Source organism: Syngnathoides biaculeatus, chromosome 16 (assembly GCF_019802595.1).
Source record: "Syngnathoides biaculeatus isolate LvHL_M chromosome 16, ASM1980259v1, whole genome shotgun sequence".
NCBI classification, from domain to species: domain Eukaryota; kingdom Metazoa; phylum Chordata; class Actinopteri; order Syngnathiformes; family Syngnathidae; genus Syngnathoides; species Syngnathoides biaculeatus.
The window spans coordinates 21,354,536-21,375,416 of NC_084655.1; the positions used below are offsets into that span (position 1 = coordinate 21,354,536).

Below are 20,881 nucleotides of genomic sequence, written 5' to 3' on the forward strand. Positions count from 1 at the left end.
AAAATCAATAAAATACATGAATATTTTTTTTCACGCATCCATCTATTTTCTTCCTTCCAATAAACAAATAAATTAATTATGTTTGCGAATGGGCTCGTGACGTATTTCTTCCGCCGGAAACCACCGGTCAGCTGCATCCCATTTATTCGCCGCTTCCTGGTTATATTAGCTGCCTGGATTTCTGGTATAATTTCTCGTCAATGCAGCGTTTTATTCGCGTTTTCACTTAACGTTTAGCAGGAGGCACATAAACGATTTCTATTCGAAAAAAAAAGCCGTGGTCATCATGAACACGGAGAAGGACTTTTCGCCGCTCACGCCCAACATCGTCCGGGCTCTCAATGATAAACTGTACGAGAAGCGGAAAGTGGCGGCCCTGGAAATCGAGAAGCTGGTGCGCGAGTTCGTGGCCCAGAACAACTCTACTCAGATCCGGCACGTCATCCAGATCTTGGCCTCGGAGTTCGCGCTGTCTCAGCACCCGCACAGCCGCAAGGGGGGACTCATCGGCCTGGCGGCGTGCTCCATCGCGCTGGGCAAGGACTCGGGTCTGTATCTGAAAGAGCTCATCGAGCCGGTCCTCACTTGTTTTAACGACTCCGACAGCCGCCTCCGCTACTACGCCTGCGAGGCGCTCTACAATATCGTTAAAGTGGCGAGGGGCGCCGTGCTGCCACATTTCAACCTGCTTTTTGATGGGCTGAGCAAGCTTGCGGCGGATCCCGATCCGAACGTCAAGAGCGGGTCGGAACTTTTGGACAGACTACTGAAGGACATTGTGACCGAAAGCAACAAGTTCGACCTGGTCGCGTTTGTCCCTCTACTCAGGGAGCGCATTTACTCCAATAACCAGTACGCCAGGCAGTTCATCATCTCCTGGATCCACGTCTTGGAGTCTGTACCTGACATCAACCTGCTGGACTACCTCCCTGAGATCCTGGACGGCCTCTTCCAGATCCTGGGGGATAACAGCAAGGAGATCCGGCGGACGTGCGAGGTGGTGCTCGGCGAGTTCCTGAAGGAAATCAAAAAGACACCGTCCAGCGTGAAGTTCGCCGAGATGGCCAACATCCTGGTCATCCACTGCCAGGTGACGGACGAGAGCAAGGTGACCAACGACCTCATCCAGCTGACCGCCATGACGTGGATGAGGGAGTTCATCCAGCTGGCGGGCCGGGCCGTGCTGCCTTACTCGTCGGGAATCCTCACCGCCGTGCTGCCGTGCCTCTCCTACGACGACCGGAAGAAGAACACCAAGGAGGCGGCGAGCGCCTGCAACTACAGCTTGATGAAGCTCGTCACCCCTGAGGACGATGACGACGAAGACGACGGGAGAAGCTCAAGTGTGGAGTCGCTCGCGAGAGAAGAGAAGGGCGACGGGGGTGAGGGCCTCAACGCCTCTCAGGACGCGGTGGGGTTCAGCAACATCAGCTTCTTCGCCCCGGCGAGCATCGACAGGTCTCATGTGACTCTAGACCTGGACGGCATTGTGCAGGTGCTGGACCGCCACCTCCACGACGCCTCCACGGGCATGATGACGCGCATCGCGGTGCTGAAGTGGATCTACCACCTGTACATCAAGACGCCGCGCAAGATGTTCCGCCACACCGACAGCCTCTTCCCCATGCTCCTCAAAACCCTCTCGGACGAGTCGGACGAGGTGATCCTCAAAGATCTGGAGGTGCTCGCAGAGATCGCCTCGTCGCCAGCCGGTCAGACGGACCCGGCGGCGACCTGCGACGTGGTCGACGGCGGGCTGGCGCTCAAGGTGCCGGACAAGGCGGGCAAGACCGCCGGCGCCGAATCCTCCCCGTCCACCCCGAGCATGAATTCTTACTTCTACAAGTTCATGATCAATCTCTTGAAACGCTTCAGTGTCGAGCGGAAGCTCCTGGAAAGCCGAGGGGCGTTCATCATCCGCCAGCTGTGCCTGCTCCTCCACGCCGAGAACATCTTCCACTCCATGGCGGACATCCTCCTCAAGGAAGAGGACCTGAAGTTCGCCTCCACCATGGTGCAGACGCTCAACACCATCCTGCTCACGTCGGCCGAGCTCTTCCAGCTGCGCAACCAGCTGAAGGACCTCCGCACGCCCGAGAACTGCGCCCTCTTCTGCTGCCTGTACCGCTCTTGGTGCCACAACCCCGTCGCCACCGTGTCGCTCTGCTTCCTCACGCAGAACTACAAGCACGCCTACGACCTCATCCAGAAATTCGGCGGGCTGGAGGTGACGGTGGACTTCCTGATGGAGGTGGACAAGCTGGTGCAGCTTGTGGAGAGCCCCATCTTCACCTACCTTCGTCTGCAGCTCCTGGACGTGGAGAGCAACCCGTACCTGATCAAGGCGCTCTACGGTCTGCTGATGCTTCTGCCGCAGAGTCAGGCCTTCCAGCTGCTCTCGCACCGCCTGCAGTGCGTGCCCAACCCGGAGCTCATGCGGACGGTGGACGGGTCCAAGCGCGCCGACTCCAAGGAGGGAGGCGCGGCGGCGGCGGGGCCCCGGGAGCGCGCCCCGCACGCCCACGTGGACTACGGCGAACTTTTGCGGCACTTTGACTCCGTGCAGGGCAAACACCTGGAGGTGCGCCACCAGCGCTCGGGGCGCGTGGGCGAGCTGCCCGACAGGAAGCTGATGTGAGCCCGGCCCGTACTGGAAAACGCTAAAATTAACATTATCGGGACCAAATATGTAAATCATCATTCAACTTATACACGATGACAATTTTCAGTCCATCTGTTTTAGAACCGTGGACCTGTTGGCCGTCAAATAGGCATATGGACCCCCCAATCCCAACAAAAAACACATTTTCAGACAGATTAGTCATCACTAACATACCTTTTTTTTTTATCATAAATCTGGTGGACGGGGGGCTGATATAGAGGATCAACACAGGAATGTCGGAGCAGTATTGTACCTAGAACCTCAGAACTGTGATGCAGATGTGCTCATTGCTATCGCGCCGTGCTGTCGTGAGTTTCTTATGTTAAAAAGAACTTAACGCACTCTGGTAGCATGTTACATATTTTTCTAGATTTATTTTTTTTTTTTAAATGAAGGAAAAAAAAAAGTCATGCTGAAGCTGTATTTTTTTTTCTATGAAGGAGTATTTGGGGCCACAGTGAAAAGCTGGAAAAAAAAAATCTAACTGGAAGATAGATTATTTTGTGAGAATAAATTTTGAAGACAAAAAGTTGGACAGTTGGACACTTTGCAGTGGTGTATTGACCGAAAACAATTTCATGTTAGTTGCTTTCACATTAATCTGACAAAGTCTTAATCTGCTGCCCTTTAGGAATGAAGACAAAGTTGTTAACTGCCATAAATATATGAAACGCGATGATCATGACTGCCTGTCACGCAGTACCGTACGTATTTATTATTTTTTTTTCCCCTTCTCTAACTGTAACGAACTGTTCCGTTGATTTCAAGCGAAAGCAACACATATTTCGTGTCAGGTGGTCCACTTTTGTCATTCAAAGAGTACGTTTTGTCGCGTGACCCGCATTCTGTACAAAGCGTGGCCCGCTTGGCTGTTCCTGTTAAGACGTGACATCCATTCTTGGTATGCCTTTTGAAATTAAAAAAAAAAAAAATCTTGCATCGTTTCATCCATTTTCAATTTGCCACTTATCCTCACGAGGGTCGCGCGAAGTGCAGGAGCCTATCCCAGCTGTCGACGGGCAGGAGGCGGGGTTACACCCTGAACTGGTTGCTAGCCAATCGCGGGGCACATAGAAACAAACAGCCGCACTCACAATCACACCTTGGGGCAATTTAGGGTGTCCAATTAATGTTGCATGTTTTTGGGATGTGGGAGGAAACTGCAATGGAGATTTCACACAGGCGGGGTGGGGATCGAACCCGGGTCCTCAGAACTGTGAGGGAGGCCAACCTTTTACCAGCTGATCCCACCGTTCCACCCCATCGGTGCACATGACTTCAATTTGCCGATTGGTTCAACTGAACGGATTCACCGCTTTAGTGTGGCACCGCTGAGGAAATATGGCCCCTGGCTTCCTTCGTATGAAGAAGTATGGAAACTCAAAGGTGGGGGGCCGGGGGGGGGGGGGGGGGTTACTGCGCCCCTCGGTCCCAGCGTGTACAGTAGCGTAGACGTGTGCGTAGGTCTGCGTGCATCTGTTGATTCGCATCAGTTTGCGCCTCCCGTTGCGTTCGCTTTGAACTTCTGCCCCGTTACTCGCGCGGACAGGACGACTAATTTGGTCGGTGAGGATGAGTGCGGATGAAGCTTTCATCGGCAGAATGCACTAGAAGCACCCCCAAGCCTCCCGCCCACCCCCAAACGCGCTGTGGAAGGCTTCCATTACTCGAGGGTCATCACATCGGCATGCGTTTGGCAGCGGCCTGACCCCCGCTAGAAACAAGCGCGCCATCTAAAGTTAGCACTCAATTGTTGATAGACGACAACACGGCGCATTGTTTCTTTTATTTTTTGCATCACCTGCCTGGTTTGAAAGCAGCGAGCGTGTCCTTAAATAGCATTATGTATTTTATACACGCCACTACTGGTGGGATCGAATCTTCGTCCTATTTTAGGCGGCGCCTCGGTGCAAGTAATTTGCTTCCACCACAAAATACCGCATTACACTTTGGATCGGGCCAGTAATACGAGTACGTCCCTGATCCGGAATGAGAATCCTCTGTTTTTATGTGACTTTTTCAAAGTGTTTAATCATTTAGGCGCGTGGTTATTTGTTGTTGTGTAAACTGCATTGCACAGTACCCGGTCATATTTTGTTTACCTCCTTTACAGTGGATATAAAAAGTCAGCACACCCCTGCTCGAGTGATACTGTGTACATGTAAGTAAGTTTCTTTCGGCTTGTCCCGTATATCATTAAAAATTTAGTCACCCTGGAGTGAGTGTTTATCCATCCATTTTCTTCACCGCTTATCCTCACAAGGGTCGCGGGGAGTGCTGGAGCCTATCCCAGCTGTCCATGGGCAGAAGCCGGGGTACACCCTGAACCAATCGCAGGGGACACAGAGATAAACAGTCACACAATCACAATCACACCTAGGGGCAATTTATTTATTATTATTATTATTAATTCTAAAATGAAATATTAGACGGTGTTAAGATGTTGGTCATTTCTATGTATATAATTGTGTTCAATTTTCTATAAAATATATCTTCAAAATCTTGTAGCTTACATTCTAAATCATAAATCCTCAGCATTTTTTTTTTTTTTTTTTAAGAGCATAATCACATTAATTAAAATGCTACTGACAGCGTCAATAATACCTGAGCAGTGTGGTCTTTAATATCATTTCATTCAGATTTTTTTTCCCTAGGATTTTGTTTGAAATAACCTACAATGTTTAAAAATATATTTTGTAATTTATTGCTGGAAAATCAGATTAAAGTAATTTTGATGTGTTGTGACAGATATTATGTATTATATATATATATATATAATATATTATATTATGCATTATTATATTATATATAATATTAATTTAATAGTTAAATTATTACATTTGAACAATATCTATTTACATGACCTTTGATATCCCAATTGTTTTTGAAATGATTATTTTTTTTAAATTGTGATACTTCAATAAAAGACGTCTTCAAAATTTAACGAGAGCATGTAAACATAATGACGTGATTTCATATAGCCGTTGCACATTTCGCCTCCCAAGAAATAAATCCCCACGAATCGTTAGGTGAGCCGAGAGAAGACGGCCGGTGCTGCGCTCGGCCGTCTTTTTCATCACCCGTCTCAGATATCCCAGCATCAAATATTCCGGCGTCATCAGTTCCGCCCTCCGGCCGTCCTGCCCCGACACACGACCTGGTGAGCAAAGCCTCATCGTTCTATTTCGAAATACGGTGTTTATTCGAGAACGTCCAACAGGCATAGTCGAACAAGGCTGGCCGACATGAGATATGCCCGCGAGAGCTGGGGTCTTAACACTTTATTTCGGGGCTTAAAAACGGAGCTTGTCCCGTATTGGGAGGGGCCGACCCCTCTTCTCGCTCATGGACGCCGGACCGGCTCACTTAGAGGGTGACCTCTTCGGTCCAAATCCGTAAGCGGCCACACCGGCTCTCTCGCAGGCTTCCCAGAACGACAGCTGGCCGGCGGCGGCCCCGTATTCCCTTTCCCTCCATGGATCAGATGGTGCTGGGGAGGGCCCGCGAGGCCTTCGGGTCAGGCGGCAGGCGCAAGAGCGACGACAATGCGTGCAGCGAGCACGGGGAGAAGCTCACGCTCTTCTGCTTGGAGGACCTGGAGCCCATCTGCGGGGCGTGCGGGAAGGCGGCGGACCACCGAGGGCATCGGCTCTACCCCCTTGGCGAGGGGGCCCAGGACTGTAAAGTAAGCCTGCATGCATCAACAACGAAAATGGGTTCATTTCATAATCTGTACGTACAACAGCAACCTAACCTTTTATGCATCCACCATTAGGTTAAGAAGATACTTGTTAAATTCCCAAGTGTAGACTTAATTATTATCAATTATCATCAATTTTTACAGTCAATTTTTTTTATAATGTAATATTTTTACCATAATAATAATTACTTATTATTTGTGATTTTAATTGGTTATTCATGAGTTATTTCTTTTTTGATTTTCTTGGATTTATTTGATTTATTCTCTTATATTTTATTATTTCATTTAAATTTTATCTCCTTTTTAATGTTAAGTGATTTTGACTTTATTATGTAACTAGTATGTGTTTTCTTTGTGAGGATAAGCATCTTGGAAAACGGACAGATGGATGTTTACATTTTCTCATGATTTTGTTTTGGATTTTAAATACTATATTTGTTTCTCATGTTTTCAATTTTACTTGTATTGTTATTATTCGGCGGCACGGTGGATCAGCTTGAAAGCTTTGGCCTCACAGTTCTGAGGACCGGGGTTCAATCCCGGGCCCTGCTTGCGTGGAGTTTGCATGTCCTCCCCGTGCCTGCGTGGGTTTTCTCCGGGCACTCCGGTTTCCTCCGACATTCCAAAAACATTCATTGGAGACTCTAAATTGCCCCTAAGTGTGATTGTGAGTGCGACCGTCGTTTGTCTCGATGTGCCCCGCGATTGGCCGGCAACCAGTTCAGGGAGTACCCTGCCTCCTCTCTGATGACAGCTGGGATAGGCTCCGGCACTCCTGCGACCCTTGTGAGGATAGGCGGCTCAGAAAATGAACGGCTATACAGTCCATGAATAATTTGGTTTCGCTCACGGGCTGTAGCACATCTGATAGTTGATTTTGTTCTATGCAATGCATTCATCACACAGCCATGGCATTTCCTTACATGTTGATAGTTATCATAGATGATTCAGATTCTAATAATAGATTGATATTTTTTAATTTACTGTGGTTGGTGGTGTCCCGAACCTTGAGCCACTCGTTTTTTTCCTCATGATAGTTCGTCCCATTCTGCCCGCTGGGCTTGTCTCCCCCTAGAATGAGAAACCCGGCCCTACTAATGTGAAGGAAAAAAAAAAAAAATAGCCGCTTGGCCCGACGCTTGCCATCGGGCCGCGCTTGAGCCTTCCACGCAGACGTGAGCCGTTTACTTGGCGCCGCCGTCCGAACTGTGCGGCGACGGTTCGGACGCCATATTGGCCCCTATTAACCTCGCTGTCTCCTGACTTCCGTCCAGGAAGAGTTGAAGGGTGCTCTGCTGCCATTGAAGGAGAAGTTACAGCAGTACAAGCAGGCCAAAATTGTGTGCGAGGACATGAAGGAGCACATTAAGGTAATCTCCAAAAGCACAAACTCTACACTCGGTAAAACGCTATGGTCAAGGTAGGAGGGATGGCCATTTCCCTACAACGTCGAATTGACTATACAGTATTATGTAACAAAGTGGAACTAACAAAGGTCTTCTCAGCAGAAAATAGCTATTTCTGGGCCCCAGGAAAACTCAATGACATCATTAAAGCGCCACATAGGTTGAAGTTGTAGGGTGTGTACACTTATGCAACGCAATTCATTTTGAAATATCGTGACAAATTTTAAATTTAATTTATTCTATGAATTTGTTATACATTTGGAAGCACGGTATATGACTGACTCACAGTTCTGAAGACCCGGGTTCAAATCCTGGCCCCGCCTATGTGGACTTTGGATGTGCGTGGCTTTTCTCCGGCCACTCCGGTATCCTCACGTGAATTCATTGGAGGCTCTAAATTGCCCCAAGGTGTGATTGTGAGTGCGACTGTTGTCTGTCTTCATGTGGCCCGCGATTGGCTGGCAACCAGTTCCGGGTGTACCCCGCCTCCCGCCCGTTGACAGGTGGGATAGGCTCCAGCACTCCCCGCGACCCTTGTGAGGATAAGCGACAAAGAAAAATGGATGGATGGACTCTAAATTGCCTCTAGGTGGGATTGTGAGTAGCAATGGTTGTCAAAATCTATGTGCCATGCGATTGGCTGCCAACCAGTTCAGGGTTCCAGGACGACCCCCGTGACCTTTGTGAGGATAGGTGGCTCAGATAATGAATGGATGGATTATATGTATATATACTATTTTTTTTCTGCAGAGGATATATAAAATATGCCTACATTATGTTACTTCATCTGCCAAATGCTTAAAGCGATGGTTGCAACAGCACGACGCTGATGGTATTTGTTAGCCCGCCTATTGCGTCTCTCATTGCGTGTTAGCGATAAGCTAAAAAGCCTCGTCGGAAGCAACGGATTGTGGTTGTTTTCAATACAAAATATGTAATTCTCTTTGTTTTGCATTTCGTCTTGAGAGGGAACGTCAACCGGGAATGACAATAAACAGCTTGAAGGCCCTTTCTGAAGGATTGTTTTGCCATTGATATCACAGGGCACCGCCGTAAGAATAATTTAAAAAGGATCCAAATGAAATGATTTTAGTTGATGAATTACAGTTCCGTCAGAAATATTAAATTTCATTTTTGCCCCAAAAGTGAACTCTCAAAGACTCACTCGACTCGCAGTATCGAGGCACATCTCTTCTCGTGCGCAGAGTCAGGGCGAGCAGACGGAGAGGCAGATCAAGACGGAATTCGAGGCGCTGCACCTCTTCCTGAGGGAGCAGGAGGAGGCCAGGCTGTCCTCGCTGAAGGCTGAGGAGGGTCACAAGAACCTGATGATCCGGGAGAGGATCGAGGAGCTGGACCAAGAGGTGGCCTCGCTCTCCAACGTGATCCGCCTGGTGGAGCAGGAGATGCAAATGCAAGACGTCCCCTTCCTCAAGGTCGGCACAGCCAACATTCAAACTTTCAGTTCCCTGCTTCGAGTCGCAAAAAAATTTGAGAACTGTTCTTTTTCTTGTTGCTTGCAGAATTACAAGAACACAATAAGGAGGTGAGCCTTACGTCAACACTTCAGTTCCAGTTGTGAAGCCAACGGGAGATGACTTTGGCTAATCACCAGCACCTGTTTTCAGAACCTGGATCAATTCTTTCGAGCCCGAAGAGATGTCCGGCGCTCTGATTGACGTGGCCAAGCATACTGGCACCCTCAAGTACCAAGTCTGGGAGAAGATGATGAAAATCGTCAAATACAGTGAGTTCGTCCTCACCTCGCACGGCGCGAAGGCGCCCGACACGACTAAACTGGACTCTCATGAAAAAATTACAGTCACCGACTCACACATCTGAACTCATGTACACGAAGTCATTGCGATGGAAAAACCGCCATCCCTGTTCTTAAAGGGGAATTCCGGTGGTTTCCATTAACAATGTATCCAACAGCTCATGTAATATGTAATCTATATCTTTACAATGTGATGTTAAATCCTCCCTCATTGAACAGTCTTTATAGAGAAGATTTTTATCGACAATTACGAGGGGTGCCGCCATTTTCGCGAGTCACGTGACCTACGTGCGCGGATGTGACGTGTTACGTGGTGCAATAAAAGCTCGATTACACGGGACAACATTTATGCCCAGCGTTGATTTCTCGGATTTATCCTCATCTGATGAAGAAATGGCAGTATCGGTTGATCGGGAAGACTTCCATACAGATTTGAACCTGCGGCTGTAAATAATGCCGGCTGAGGAGTGAGCTCCGGGGGTCGCCGGGAAATAATGTTGAATATTCGGATGGTTCTTCGGGCGGAATGACGCGGAGTCTGACGAGCGAGCTCCGGCGGCGGAGGCCGTTAGCGGAGCGAGCTCGTCAGACTCCGCGTCGTTCCGCCCGAAGAACCATCCGAATATTCAACATTATTTACAGCCACAGTTTCAAATCTGTATGGAAGTGTTCCTCCGTCTTCCCGATCAACCGATACTGCCATTTCTTCATCAGATGAGGATAAATCCGAGAAATCAACGCTGGGAATAACAGTGTCCCATATAATCGAGGGTTTGGAACGGCACTTAACACGTCACATCCGCCCAGGTAGGTCACGTGACTTGCGAAAATGGCAGCACCCCTGACAATTCGGAATTGTCGATAAAAAGACTATTAAATGAGAGAGGATTTAACATCACATTGTCAAGATGTAGAGTACATATGACATGACCTTATTGGATACATTGTTAATGCAAACCACCGGAATATAAAGGAGATACGTGAGAAATAAATGAAAATTAGAATACTTACAACGATCGGACCACTCGTTGCGCGTACTCTAATATTACAACGAGACTCTCCAGGCATCACTTTTTAGACACAGTTACAAAGTATGGTACTGGTAACGCAGCAATCTAGATCTTTCTGGTATCACATGGCGCAAGAAAACCGATGAATAACAAAGATGTCCTCTCCCAGGTCCCGTCATCGTGGATCCCAACACGGCCGCCAACTGCTTCATCCTGTCCGAGGACCTGACGTCGGTGCAGAACACCGCGGAGACCTTCAAGCTCCCCAACAACCCGGAGCGCTTCGACATCAGCGCCGAGATGCTGGGCGCCGAGGGCTACGCGTCGGGCCGCCACAGCTGGAGCGTGGAAGTCAAGGACAACACCTACTGGGTGGTGGGCGTGGCTAGCGAGTCCATCAACCGGAAGGGCAAGCACGTGCTGACGCCCGCCGAGGGCTTCTGGACCATACGCTTTCGCAACGGCGAGCACAAGGCCTGCACGGCGCCGTGGGAGTCGCTCAACCTCAAGGCCAAGCCGGACACCATCAAAGTTCTGTTGGACATGGACCGAGGCAAGGTGGCCTTTTACAGCCCCCCAGAAAGGGAGCCGCTGTACACCTTCACCGACGTCATCGCGCCCAAGGCCTTCCCTTACTTCTGCACGGCCTGCAAAGAACACCCGCTGACAATCCTCCCCGCTAAACTGACTCTTTCGACCGACTGACCCCCCCCCTCCTCGTGTGTGACCGCACACTCAAGAGCTAAAATAGCTCCCGAATCAAACGAAGAATCCAGTCTTTGTTCTCAAACAAGGGACAATTGTGGGAATGCGGGCGGCGTCGGCCGCACTGTGCCATTTACAATCAAGCGAAAAAAAAAATGCACTCGTATTGACTTTTTATTTATTCACAGCGGGGGTTGCAAAATTACATCAATTTAAACTATTTTCCCGAGATTAAATTATTTTTCCCCCTTTTTAAAATTACCAAAAGGTCGCTACTATTAGAAGTCATGTTATCCAAGCCGCTTATCCTCACAAGGGTTGCGGGAAAGCTGGAGCCTATCCCAGCTAGCTTCAGGCAAAAGGCGGACTACACCCTGAACTGGTCGCCAGTCAGTCAATCGCAGGGCAGATATCGACACCATCAATGAGCGGGAATCGATCCCACGCTGCCCGTACCAAAGGCAAGCGTGCGTACCACTACAGCATCACCAAGAAATGTTTTGGGTGAAACAAAAATATCAATACACTCAGAACAGTCATTTATGTTCGTATTTGCACTATACGCATTTTTTTTTTTTGAATTATGAGCTGTCACTTTGCTGATCCCCCCCCAACCCCCCATAATGTTATAGTACCTTACGATAATGTTTAATATACTTCTTAGAAATTAAATTCGTTTTTGAGGAACATGACTGGTGTCTTTGGACAAAAGTTAAATACGTGTAGATCATTTATTTATACAAATTTGTCATACACATAAAAATGACCAACGCCTTAACACCGTCTATTGTCATCTTTGGTTCCTCTGAAAAGATAAAAGTTCCTACGGGTGCTTTTAAACCGTCACCTTCAACATTTAACCGAGCGAGGAGGAAGTAGTTTAACCTGTTTTTCCCAACGCGGAAGTAGCTTGCGCATAAAAAGTTCGTAAACGTGACGTCACCATTTCCACGGCGCCATATTGCCGGTCGAAAAGAGCCGCTCGACTGTGTGGGGGACACTGAACCGGTGTAGAATATTCACAATGCCCGAGACTTGTTGTGCTGTCGGTTGTTAGGACAGACGAGACAGATATTCAAAGAGGTCATTCGACGGAAAACCAGCTGAAAAGACGAGAAAATATCGATGGAATTTAGTAATTAAAAACGTGATGGATGGTGCCCGACCAAATACGCACGACTGTGTAGCGATCTTCAGGTAGGAATTATTCTTCTCAATCTGAAATTCCCAAGAAGTATTTATAATATCAAGTTGGCTCATCTGAGAACAATGCGTTTAAAAAATAAATAAATAAACGACAGGGAGTCGTCTCCAACGTACACGGAAGCGTGTTGCGGCCACAGGTTAAACTTCAGTAAACCTCTCCTCAACATTTTTTTTTTTTTTTTTAAATACGCTTTCTTCCTCAAATGAGTCAAATGCGTATTTAAAAAAAAATTAAAAAAAAGAAACCGTTGGTCACACAGAGGTTTACTGAAGTTCAACGTGTGGCCGCAACACGCTTCCGTGTACGGAGGCTGAAGCCTATCCCAGCGGTTTATTTTCTTTTTGTTTAATACACATTGGACTTATTTGAGAACAATTCACATTCCAAAAAAAAAAAAAAAAAAAAAAAAAAAAAAAAAAAAAAAAGGTCTGTCACGGAGAAGCTTACCAAAGTTTAACATGTGGCCCCAACACGCTTCGTTTTTTTTCTTCAATCATTATTAATGAATCCGAGTTTGTGTAAAACCAGGGGTCATTGATTCAAATATTGGTATTTGTATTGAAAAATCTGAGTGGCTCCATCGCTATGTGGGATTTATTCTTGATTGAGAACAGATCGAGCAACGAAGTATTTGTACGCATCAAGACTTTTCTGGGCTTTCAAACTCTTCCGCGTAAATCTCGACGGCATACTAGATGTACTCGCATGTCCAAGCGGAAGCGGGTTAACAATCCAATTTCTTATCGGCGAAAACATTGACTTCGGTATTAAATATGGATCCTCTATGCAAAGTGCCTCTCATTTTTCCACGTACCTTCGTTTATTATCACCTTCTAAATGTTGAACGGTATCGGAAAAAACTCTGGGCGTCGTGCCATAAGACGTATTTTCGCATCGTCTCCAACCGACTTAGCATCGAAGAATGCTTTGCTTGACCGGCGCTTCCGGCCAGTGACGTGATTTGATGACGTACGTGCACCAGCTCTATACTGGACTGCCATACCTGGTTAACACAGGAAATTGTTCATATTATAAACCACTGTTATTAATAAATAATAAAACATGAAACCAAGGCATGTTCTGGGATAGGATTTTTAATTGGATTTCACACAAAAGTTGTCATCTGGACGATTTATATATTAAATCTTTACCACTTGCGGATGATGTGAGTGACATTTCCTTTTGAAGTCCTTTTCCACAAAACTCCATATGAAAACTTGTTTTTAAATGTAAGGCACGTTAAAAATGATTGCTTTTAAGCCATGTGGACATGAAGATGGATTAGTTTTGTTTTTTTTTCCCCATCCACAGCATTAAAAACATTAGTATTTGTCTATTTGACCGAGCAAACCGCCCTTCACGGCGCTGCTTATCTGTGGAAGAATAAATCCTATTTCCCTGTTTCGAAGTTGAACCAGCCACCTTAATACGCTCCTCCGGCAAGATGGCCTCTCAAGTATGTGCGGCGAAGGCTCTGCGAGGTGGAAGAGGTAACAAATGCCCTCACGTGCCGCGGCGTAAGACTCCAACTGTGTTAAAAAAAAAACAAAAACAAAAGAGGAATCACCTGTAAGAGCGCTGCCTCGGCGAGGAGTCGTGTCAACTCCGCTCCCTGAAGGTTTCAAATTCCGGATTTCCACGTCATAAATGGACTCGGGCCTCCATTATGGCAAAGTAGAGCTTGTCGTCCATGGCGACGTAGCGGCCGACTTTGACGTTTAAAAAGTAGATCCGGTCGCTTGTGAGGCGCGGGTCGTAGCCCTCCCTCTGCAGCCTGGTTTTCTGGATTTTGAAGGTTCCTACGATTCAGTGGAATGCAGGAGAAATTATACGAGACGCGATTCAGTAACGGGAACTTTAGTTAGCGATCCTTTACCTGTGGTGTCGACGCTCGGCGACAGTCGTAGGAACACTGGCCGAGCGTACGGCGGGAGAGCGGCCTGGATCTTCTGTAGGAAGGCGTCGCAGTCGAAAGTGCCGTTTTTTTCCGCGATGGCGGCCATGCCCGCCTTCCCTTCAACACCTGAGCAGAAGATCAAGTGTTGTGAGGCCAAAATTTTTCAAGAAAGACCACATTCGGTTCATACAACTCAAGTCCTTCTCATAAGACCCATCCACAATCCCAATGTGTGTGCCCCTGGGCTCTTTCCCGGGGCCCCTGCTCTTCGTCATCTATATCCTCCTTGTGCGCCAATTTGATAAATCTCTTTCGTTACATCGGGATGACACCCAGCTCTAAGTTTCCTGCTAACCCAACTGCTCACTTGCTCCCTCCTCGCCAAAAATAAATTGTGGTTACCTCAAACATCATAACATTGAATCGTTAGAAAATCAAAGCCCTGCTGTGAATAACGAAAATTCGTAAGTAAAAGACGTCCCTCAAAAAGGTTGACTTTACATACAACGAGATGTCAAAAAAAAGCACAACTTTTATACAAGTTTCACTTTTTGACTTGAACCCAAGTACAGAAATAGGTTCAATGAAAATTTTATTGGAGTACGATTTCCACGATACTGTATTCTAATTTAAGATGCACTCGTTTATGAGGTGACTGCTCACCAGACAGAGGGCCCACAATCCCAGTTCTAATTCCCGCTGATCGTTCCCATTCTAATTCCAGCCCGGACAAATGAACGCTATGTTGTATGTTGAGCTCACCTGGCACCGTCACGCCGTACACGGCCACGTCGGTCTGATCCAAGAGGCTGCTCAGGATGCCTTCCACTTCCGTGGTCGACACGTTCTCCCCCCGCCAGCGGAACGTGTCGCCGCTGCGGTCGCGGAAATACATGTAGCCCAAGTCATCCATCACCAAGACGTCGCCTGTGGGAGACACGGGAAGATGAAAATAATATCCAGCTAGCAATCCATTTTCTGTAGTTCCTGTCCTCATCGAGGTCACGGGTGAGCTGACTTTGGATGAGAGCGATCGCAGAGCCCATTTCGACAATCACGTTCGCAACGAACAATAATTTAGTCTTCAGTGTACTTAACTTGCACGTATGTAGAAGGTGGGATGAAGCTTGAGTACCCCCCCCCCCCCCTCCGTAACCCCCAAAAAAGCATGCAAGCACCAGTAGGACATAAAGCCTCAAGGTGAAGTATTTGGAGAGAAACAAAACACGACCGCTAACCTGACAAATACGCCGAGTCGTTTTTCTTGAAAACATTTTGGGCTATTTTCTTGCTCGTGGCTTCGTGGTTGACGTAGCCGTCAAAGCGCCTCAGCGGGTCCTTTTGGTTGATGCGGCCCACCAGGAGCCCCGGCTCACCTGGACAATCCGGAGGGGATCCGCTGGGTAAATTTCAAGTCATTTAGCACCTTGAGGAAAGTGTCGTATTTGTCACCAGGTTGACATGGCACGCAGAGGCCTCGGCTATCGCGAACCAACTCCATCGTGTCCTCGTCCACTTTGACCAGACGGATGGGGTAAAGGTTGGGCAGAATCCGACTGTTGAATCCACAGGCACCCACCTGGGAAACGGCGACTAACTCACATCCATTTCGTTTCGGCAAACTGTACGAAGGCTGCTGTGATTACCGACCTTGCCGTCCAAGTTGGCAATGCTGCAGTTACACTCGGTCGCTCCGTAGAACTCGCCGATCTGCGCCACCCCGAAACGCTGGGTGAAGGCTTCCCACACGCTGGGACGGAGACCGTTTCCGATGGCCAGGCGAACCTTGTGGGCCTTTTCTGACGGCCGCACTGGCTGGGACAGAAGGTAGCGGCAGATTTCGCCGATATACTGCACCACCTAAAAGTGAAATGGGAAAATAATTAGGGCTGCGGGGATCAAATATTTTTTAGATGGATAGATAGATAGATAGATAGATAGATAGATAGATAGATAGATAGATAGATCTACCGATTTTGCATTTCAACCACCGAATTAATTGATTTGAGGGGCAGGTATACGTTTTGCTCACTTGGGTACATAATTCATTACTCAATGAAGACATTTTTTTTTAAATAACTTTATTGCCTATCACATATTTCCAATTTTATGTCAAAAGACATGCGAGAAGGCTAAAAACAATCTTGCTTTTGTATTCAAATAAACAGGGCACAATGGAGACGCGGAGTAACGTAATTTCCGGCCTACAAGCCGCGACTTTTTTTCCACATGCTTTCAACGCTGCGGCTTATGCGGTGATGCGGCCAATTTGTGCATTTTTTCTAACGGCCGCAAGGGTGGCACTTGAGCGGAAAAGAGTGACACCGGCGGAATATACGTGCCGAGGAAGTGACTTTTACCGGTCCGGCCCTGTTTGCGCTGCACTAGCATGATACTGCCGTGTCTCAGTGGTTTTTATCCGTATGTTTTGTTTTCAACCACCCCTGTTAGCGCACCGCTAGCGTTAGGATTAAACTCTATGTGCTGTCTTTTTTTGTAAATATCTTGTGTTTCAATGTGGGCACTTGCGGTTTTTACACAGCTGTGTCGTGTGTATGTACCAAATGGAATTTCCTTCACAAATGTACTGGGTGAGGCATATACCAGGGGCGCTCTGTAGGCCGGGAATTACGGTAAATGTCTTTTCTTTTGTGGCAATAAAGCCGATCATAAAACGCACACCATCGGCCAACACCGATTTGACCGCTCAAATCGCCGTCAAGTCTAGTCGTCGCGGTAACGATAGCCAAACTTCAAATGCTACCAATCCCTCCTCGAAATGCAAATCTCTTACAGTGCAGTTGTACTTGATACAATCATCCCAGAAGCGACTGGCGGAGAATTTCTTCTTGACGACGACAGTGACACCGTGGATTAGACTCTGGCCGACTCCCATGATGTTACCTGGCGAAGAGGAAAACTTATGCATCAGTGGTGCTACCTAGAGGTCTGAACAAAGCACTGAAAAAAAATGAGTCCATGAAACCTGCAGAGTGATAAAGAGGAAGACAGTCGTAGATGACGTCATCCGGGCGCATGCGGAAAGCATAGTAGCCGAAAGCAGTGATTCTGTAGTACCTGGAGGACGCACATTTGTTGTCAAGACGGTACACGACAACATTTTGTAAAAGGGTAACGTACCTACTATGCACGACAATAGCAGCCTTGGGTAGTCCCGTGGTGCCCGAGGTATAGATGTAAAACAAACAGTCTGCAAAGAAGACAACAGAGTCTCCGGTTTCACATAGATAGTAAATTAGTAATAAACACGGACGGCGACAATGGACACCATCCAAAGAGAAAACACACGTTAAAGTATATTATACATCAAACCTTGACTGTTCCCATTCTGAGCTCATTCCTAATCCTATTCATCCTGTCACTCCTTAAAAACTGGACATCGTGGCCGGCCTTATCACTTAATATTTTATAAAAATTTCCCGGCTAATCTTCATTCCTGTCCATGTGCATGTCTCCACCTTTCTAATTGTTCCCCCACCTGCTCCCTGCTCTCACGGCAGATCACAAAAGTCATCTGCCAAAGTCCCGGTCCAAGTGGACTCCAGTCTAAAAACATATATACTATACAGTATAAAATACAAATGCATGCGGAATACAAAGCTACAAAACTAAACTAAGATGAATTAATACGTACTAAATAACAATAGTCTAATAAAATAATGGTAGCAAAAAAAAAAAAAAAAACCCATAAAAATCATGCTATGCTACTAACCGTTCATGCCTTTATGTTTCACACAAGGTAAAGGGGAGTCCCTCGACGCAGACGCTAAGATCGGATCCAGGAGCGTTGCACCCAGATGGGCCCCGTGTTGAGTGCTGAGGTCTCCGGTACAAAACCGCAACATGGTCTGACTGAGGGAGGCGCTGACCTCGAGCACGGCTGACACGGGGGACACAAAACAAAAGGAAACGGAGGTCTTGCTAATTATTGAGCGTACAAAGACTTACCGTATTTTCCGCACCGCATTATAAGGCGCACCTTCAATGACTGGCCTATTTTAAAACTTTTTGTCATATATAAGGCGCACCCCATTATAAGGCACATAGAAAAGACGCTATAGTAGAGGCTGGGGTTACATTACGCATCCATTAGATGGGCTGCGCTAAAGGCTCAATATTGATCCATGTTTAAGGCGCGCCTGATTATAAGGCGCACTGTCAGCTTTTGAGGAAATTAAAAGTTCTTAGGTGCCTTATAGTGCGGAAAATACGGTACTTTCATGTTAAAATACATTCTTGTATTTCTTACCATCAGTAAGCTCAGCTCCAAAAACAATGGCCCGAGACCGAGACACCCCGACGCAGTGCAGGAGGGAGTCCTTGCGGAGGTTGAAGTTGATGAGCGCCGCTTCCACGCCGACCTTGGCCAAGCCCAGCCAGAGCGCCACCTGCAACGGTCGGCTTTCCATGAAGAGCGCCACCACGTCTCCAGTGATCCAGCCCTGACTCCTTGCCCAGTTGGCCACCGAGTTGGACATTTGGTCCAGCTGGGTGAACGTCCACGCTTCCCCCGTGGCCTCGTAGATCAGCGCAACCTTGTTGGGGTTGCGTTTCACCGTCTGGGCAAACATGGTGAGGATGTTGCTGCCGTCGCGCATGTAGCGCCACAGGGCCAGCTTGACTCTCAGCAGCACGCACAGGCCCCTGGTGAGGGGCAGCAAGGAAAATAAAAACAGATAAGAAAGTCTCAGTAATCTGGGATCTCATTTTTGAAGTTACAAGCCATTCGCTGGAGTGACGTGGAATGATCAAAATTCAAATTTAGGTGGTCTAATGCCTTCAAATGTGGACAAGAACAGGTTGAGTAAGAAAGCTGGTTTAAGGTCATCAATGCACAGCAACCAAGCTACTGGATTATGCCAAAATGTGAGCTAAATGCTAGCTGCTAAAGTAAAGTTCCACAAAGGCTTTTTTAATTATTATTATTTTTTGTGTCCTGTGACTGACTGCCGACCAGTTCAGGGTGGAGTCCACTTAGGCTGGGATAGGCTCGAGCATGCTCGCGACCCTCACTGAGGATAAGCGGCTTGGCGAATGGATGGATGGATGAATGGCCTTCGACTGAAATTTCTCAATGATAAGAAAATTGTTCACCGCCATGCACAAACACTAAAACAGTTCATTTTAAAAATGAATATAACCAATCGATCACTTGTATTTTGCGGTGATGAATTGTGGCCCGGGCGCCACGGTGGCTCGGCTGGTAAAGTTCTTTGTGAGGATAAGCGGCTCAGAAAATGGACGGATGGGCGTTTACATTTTTTCAGTATTTTGTTTTGGATTGTAAATATTATATTTGTTCCTCAATTTCAAAATTTTACTTGGATTCTTATTATTTGGCGGCACGGGGGTTCAGCTGTAAAGCCTTGGCCTCACAGTTCTGGGGACCCGGGTTCGATCCCGCCCCCTCCGTGTGGAGTTTGCATGTTCTTCCCCGTGCCTGTGTGGGTTTCCTCCGGGCACTCCGATTTTTCCTCCCACGTCCCAGAAACATGCAACATTTTGACTCACGTCAAATCTCTCTTGACGGTCCGCGCCGCCACGTAGAAATACTTCCAGCTGCTGGTCCCCAAGTACACCCCGAGTCCGGCCAACACACTCCAGGTCCAGGACACCCCGAAGAGACGCAGCAGGAACATGGAGCCCAGAGAGGCCAACACACTCGCTGCATTGCGCATTCTACAAATACAGTACATTACATTAGTTTGATATATTCATAGGTGACAATACAAACAATTATGAAAGAAAGATAGATATAGATAGATATACAAACAGACAAACAAGACCATTTTAGGCCACATGCATGTGAGATAAATTTCTCAAATAATCACGGATTAAAAAAAAAAAAAATGAATGGGACATGTGCAGCTCTTGCAGGTCAAACTCAGGATGCACTTCCACTCGTGCCCAAGTTAAGGAAAGAGATGCTTTCCGGTTTACGGTCACGCGTGTTAGCCTAGCCACCGAAAGGCAAAACGAAGAGGTCGCCATGTGCATGAACTCCACTTACCTCAAGTAAACACACTCAGCGGTGTGACCTTTCACCCAAAAAACAAAACCCAAAGCTAACCGAGGGCGGTCACGGTTCCACTTAATAATTCCCGAGAATTACTGCTGTGGCCCTCCTCGGCGACTAATGGTCTTCTTTTGTGCGGGCGTTGCTGTTGTTAAATAGTTGTGGCACTTTTGCATGTCGCCGGTTCGCGTTGCTGCACTACAATTAAAAAAAAAAAAAAAAAAGATGAGCGACAGTCTAAAAGGCGACCTGCGTGCGTGAGTCCCGGAACCAAACGTGCCGTTTAAAGCCGGGCTTCCATCGTGTGTGCAACCGGGGAGTCAGACTTCATCAAATTGAGCGTACTGTAGTCAAGTTTTTAGGGTGGCGCTGCCTTTTTTCCCCCCCGCTCCCCTCCGCACTCCATGTTGGACAGAGACGTCGCCGATGAAGCCCCGCCCTCCTGTCGCGTGAGCGCTGCAGTACCCGCTCGCCCATTGG

The 20,881-nt window shown here is 47.4% G+C and overlaps 3 protein-coding genes across 7 annotated transcripts; 2 read left to right on the top strand and 1 right to left on the bottom strand.

Annotated features, from left to right (window-relative positions):
- The first annotated feature begins 135 nt into the window (after positions 1-135).
- Positions 136-3,599, top strand: vac14 (vac14 homolog (S. cerevisiae)). Its single transcript, XM_061845590.1, has one exon. It carries the CDS (start codon positions 287-289, stop codon positions 2,636-2,638), a length of 2,352 nt encoding a protein of 783 aa, XP_061701574.1. The 5' UTR covers positions 136-286; the 3' UTR covers positions 2,639-3,599.
- A 2,052-nt stretch (positions 3,600-5,651) lies between these two features.
- trim35-13 (tripartite motif containing 35-13) lies at positions 5,652-11,260 on the top strand. The gene is made up of 6 exons (XM_061846935.1): positions 5,652-6,347; positions 7,637-7,732; positions 8,974-9,204; positions 9,292-9,314; positions 9,397-9,515; positions 10,725-11,260. Exons 1-6 carry the CDS (start codon positions 6,138-6,140, stop codon positions 11,258-11,260), a joined length of 1,215 nt encoding a protein of 404 aa, XP_061702919.1. The 5' UTR covers positions 5,652-6,137.
- On the bottom strand, positions 6,225-20,825 carry slc27a1a (solute carrier family 27 member 1a). 5 transcript variants are annotated; one of them, XR_009798875.1, is made up of 16 exons: positions 20,396-20,825; positions 19,897-20,064; positions 18,635-19,029; positions 18,098-18,265; positions 17,506-17,575; positions 17,351-17,442; positions 17,159-17,268; positions 16,015-16,224; positions 15,817-15,943; positions 15,603-15,740; positions 15,127-15,291; positions 14,344-14,490; positions 14,035-14,266; positions 9,326-9,483; positions 8,934-9,159; positions 6,225-6,353 (listed from the first exon to the last, which is right to left on the bottom strand). XR_009798875.1 is itself a non-coding variant. In XM_061846934.1 (13 exons), exons 2-13 carry the CDS (start codon positions 20,061-20,063, stop codon positions 14,109-14,111), a joined length of 1,947 nt encoding a protein of 648 aa, XP_061702918.1. In that variant the 5' UTR covers position 20,064; positions 20,651-20,825; the 3' UTR covers positions 13,554-14,108. The 5 variants fall into 5 exon arrangements, 2 of the variants coding, with proteins under 2 accessions (XP_061702918.1, XP_061702916.1); XR_009798876.1 differs by lacking the exons at positions 6,225-6,353; positions 8,934-9,159; positions 9,326-9,483 and adding an exon at positions 13,339-13,470; XR_009798874.1 differs by lacking the exons at positions 6,225-6,353; positions 8,934-9,159; positions 9,326-9,483 and adding an exon at positions 13,554-13,941.
- Between the last annotated feature and the right edge of the window lie 56 nt (positions 20,826-20,881).

Coding starts and splice junctions, on each gene's coding strand:
- slc27a1a (XM_061846934.1), bottom strand. CDS start 20,063: ATGCGCAATGCAGCGAGTGTGTTGGCCTCTCTGGGCTCCATGTTCCTG. Junction 16,225..17,158: donor GTATCAAGTACAACTGCACT/GTAAGAGATTTG, acceptor TTTCACTTTTAG/GTGGTGCAGTATATCGGCGA. Junction 14,267..14,343: donor GCCGAGCGTCGACACCACAG/GTAAAGGATCGC, acceptor ACTGAATCGTAG/GAACCTTCAAAATCCAGAAA.
- vac14 (XM_061845590.1), top strand. CDS start 287: ATGAACACGGAGAAGGACTTTTCGCCGCTCACGCCCAACATCGTCCGG.
- trim35-13 (XM_061846935.1), top strand. CDS start 6,138: ATGGATCAGATGGTGCTGGGGAGGGCCCGCGAGGCCTTCGGGTCAGGC. Junction 9,315..9,396: donor TACAAGAACACAATAAGGAG/GTGAGCCTTACG, acceptor ACCTGTTTTCAG/AACCTGGATCAATTCTTTCG. Junction 9,516..10,724: donor GATGAAAATCGTCAAATACA/GTGAGTTCGTCC, acceptor GTCCTCTCCCAG/GTCCCGTCATCGTGGATCCC.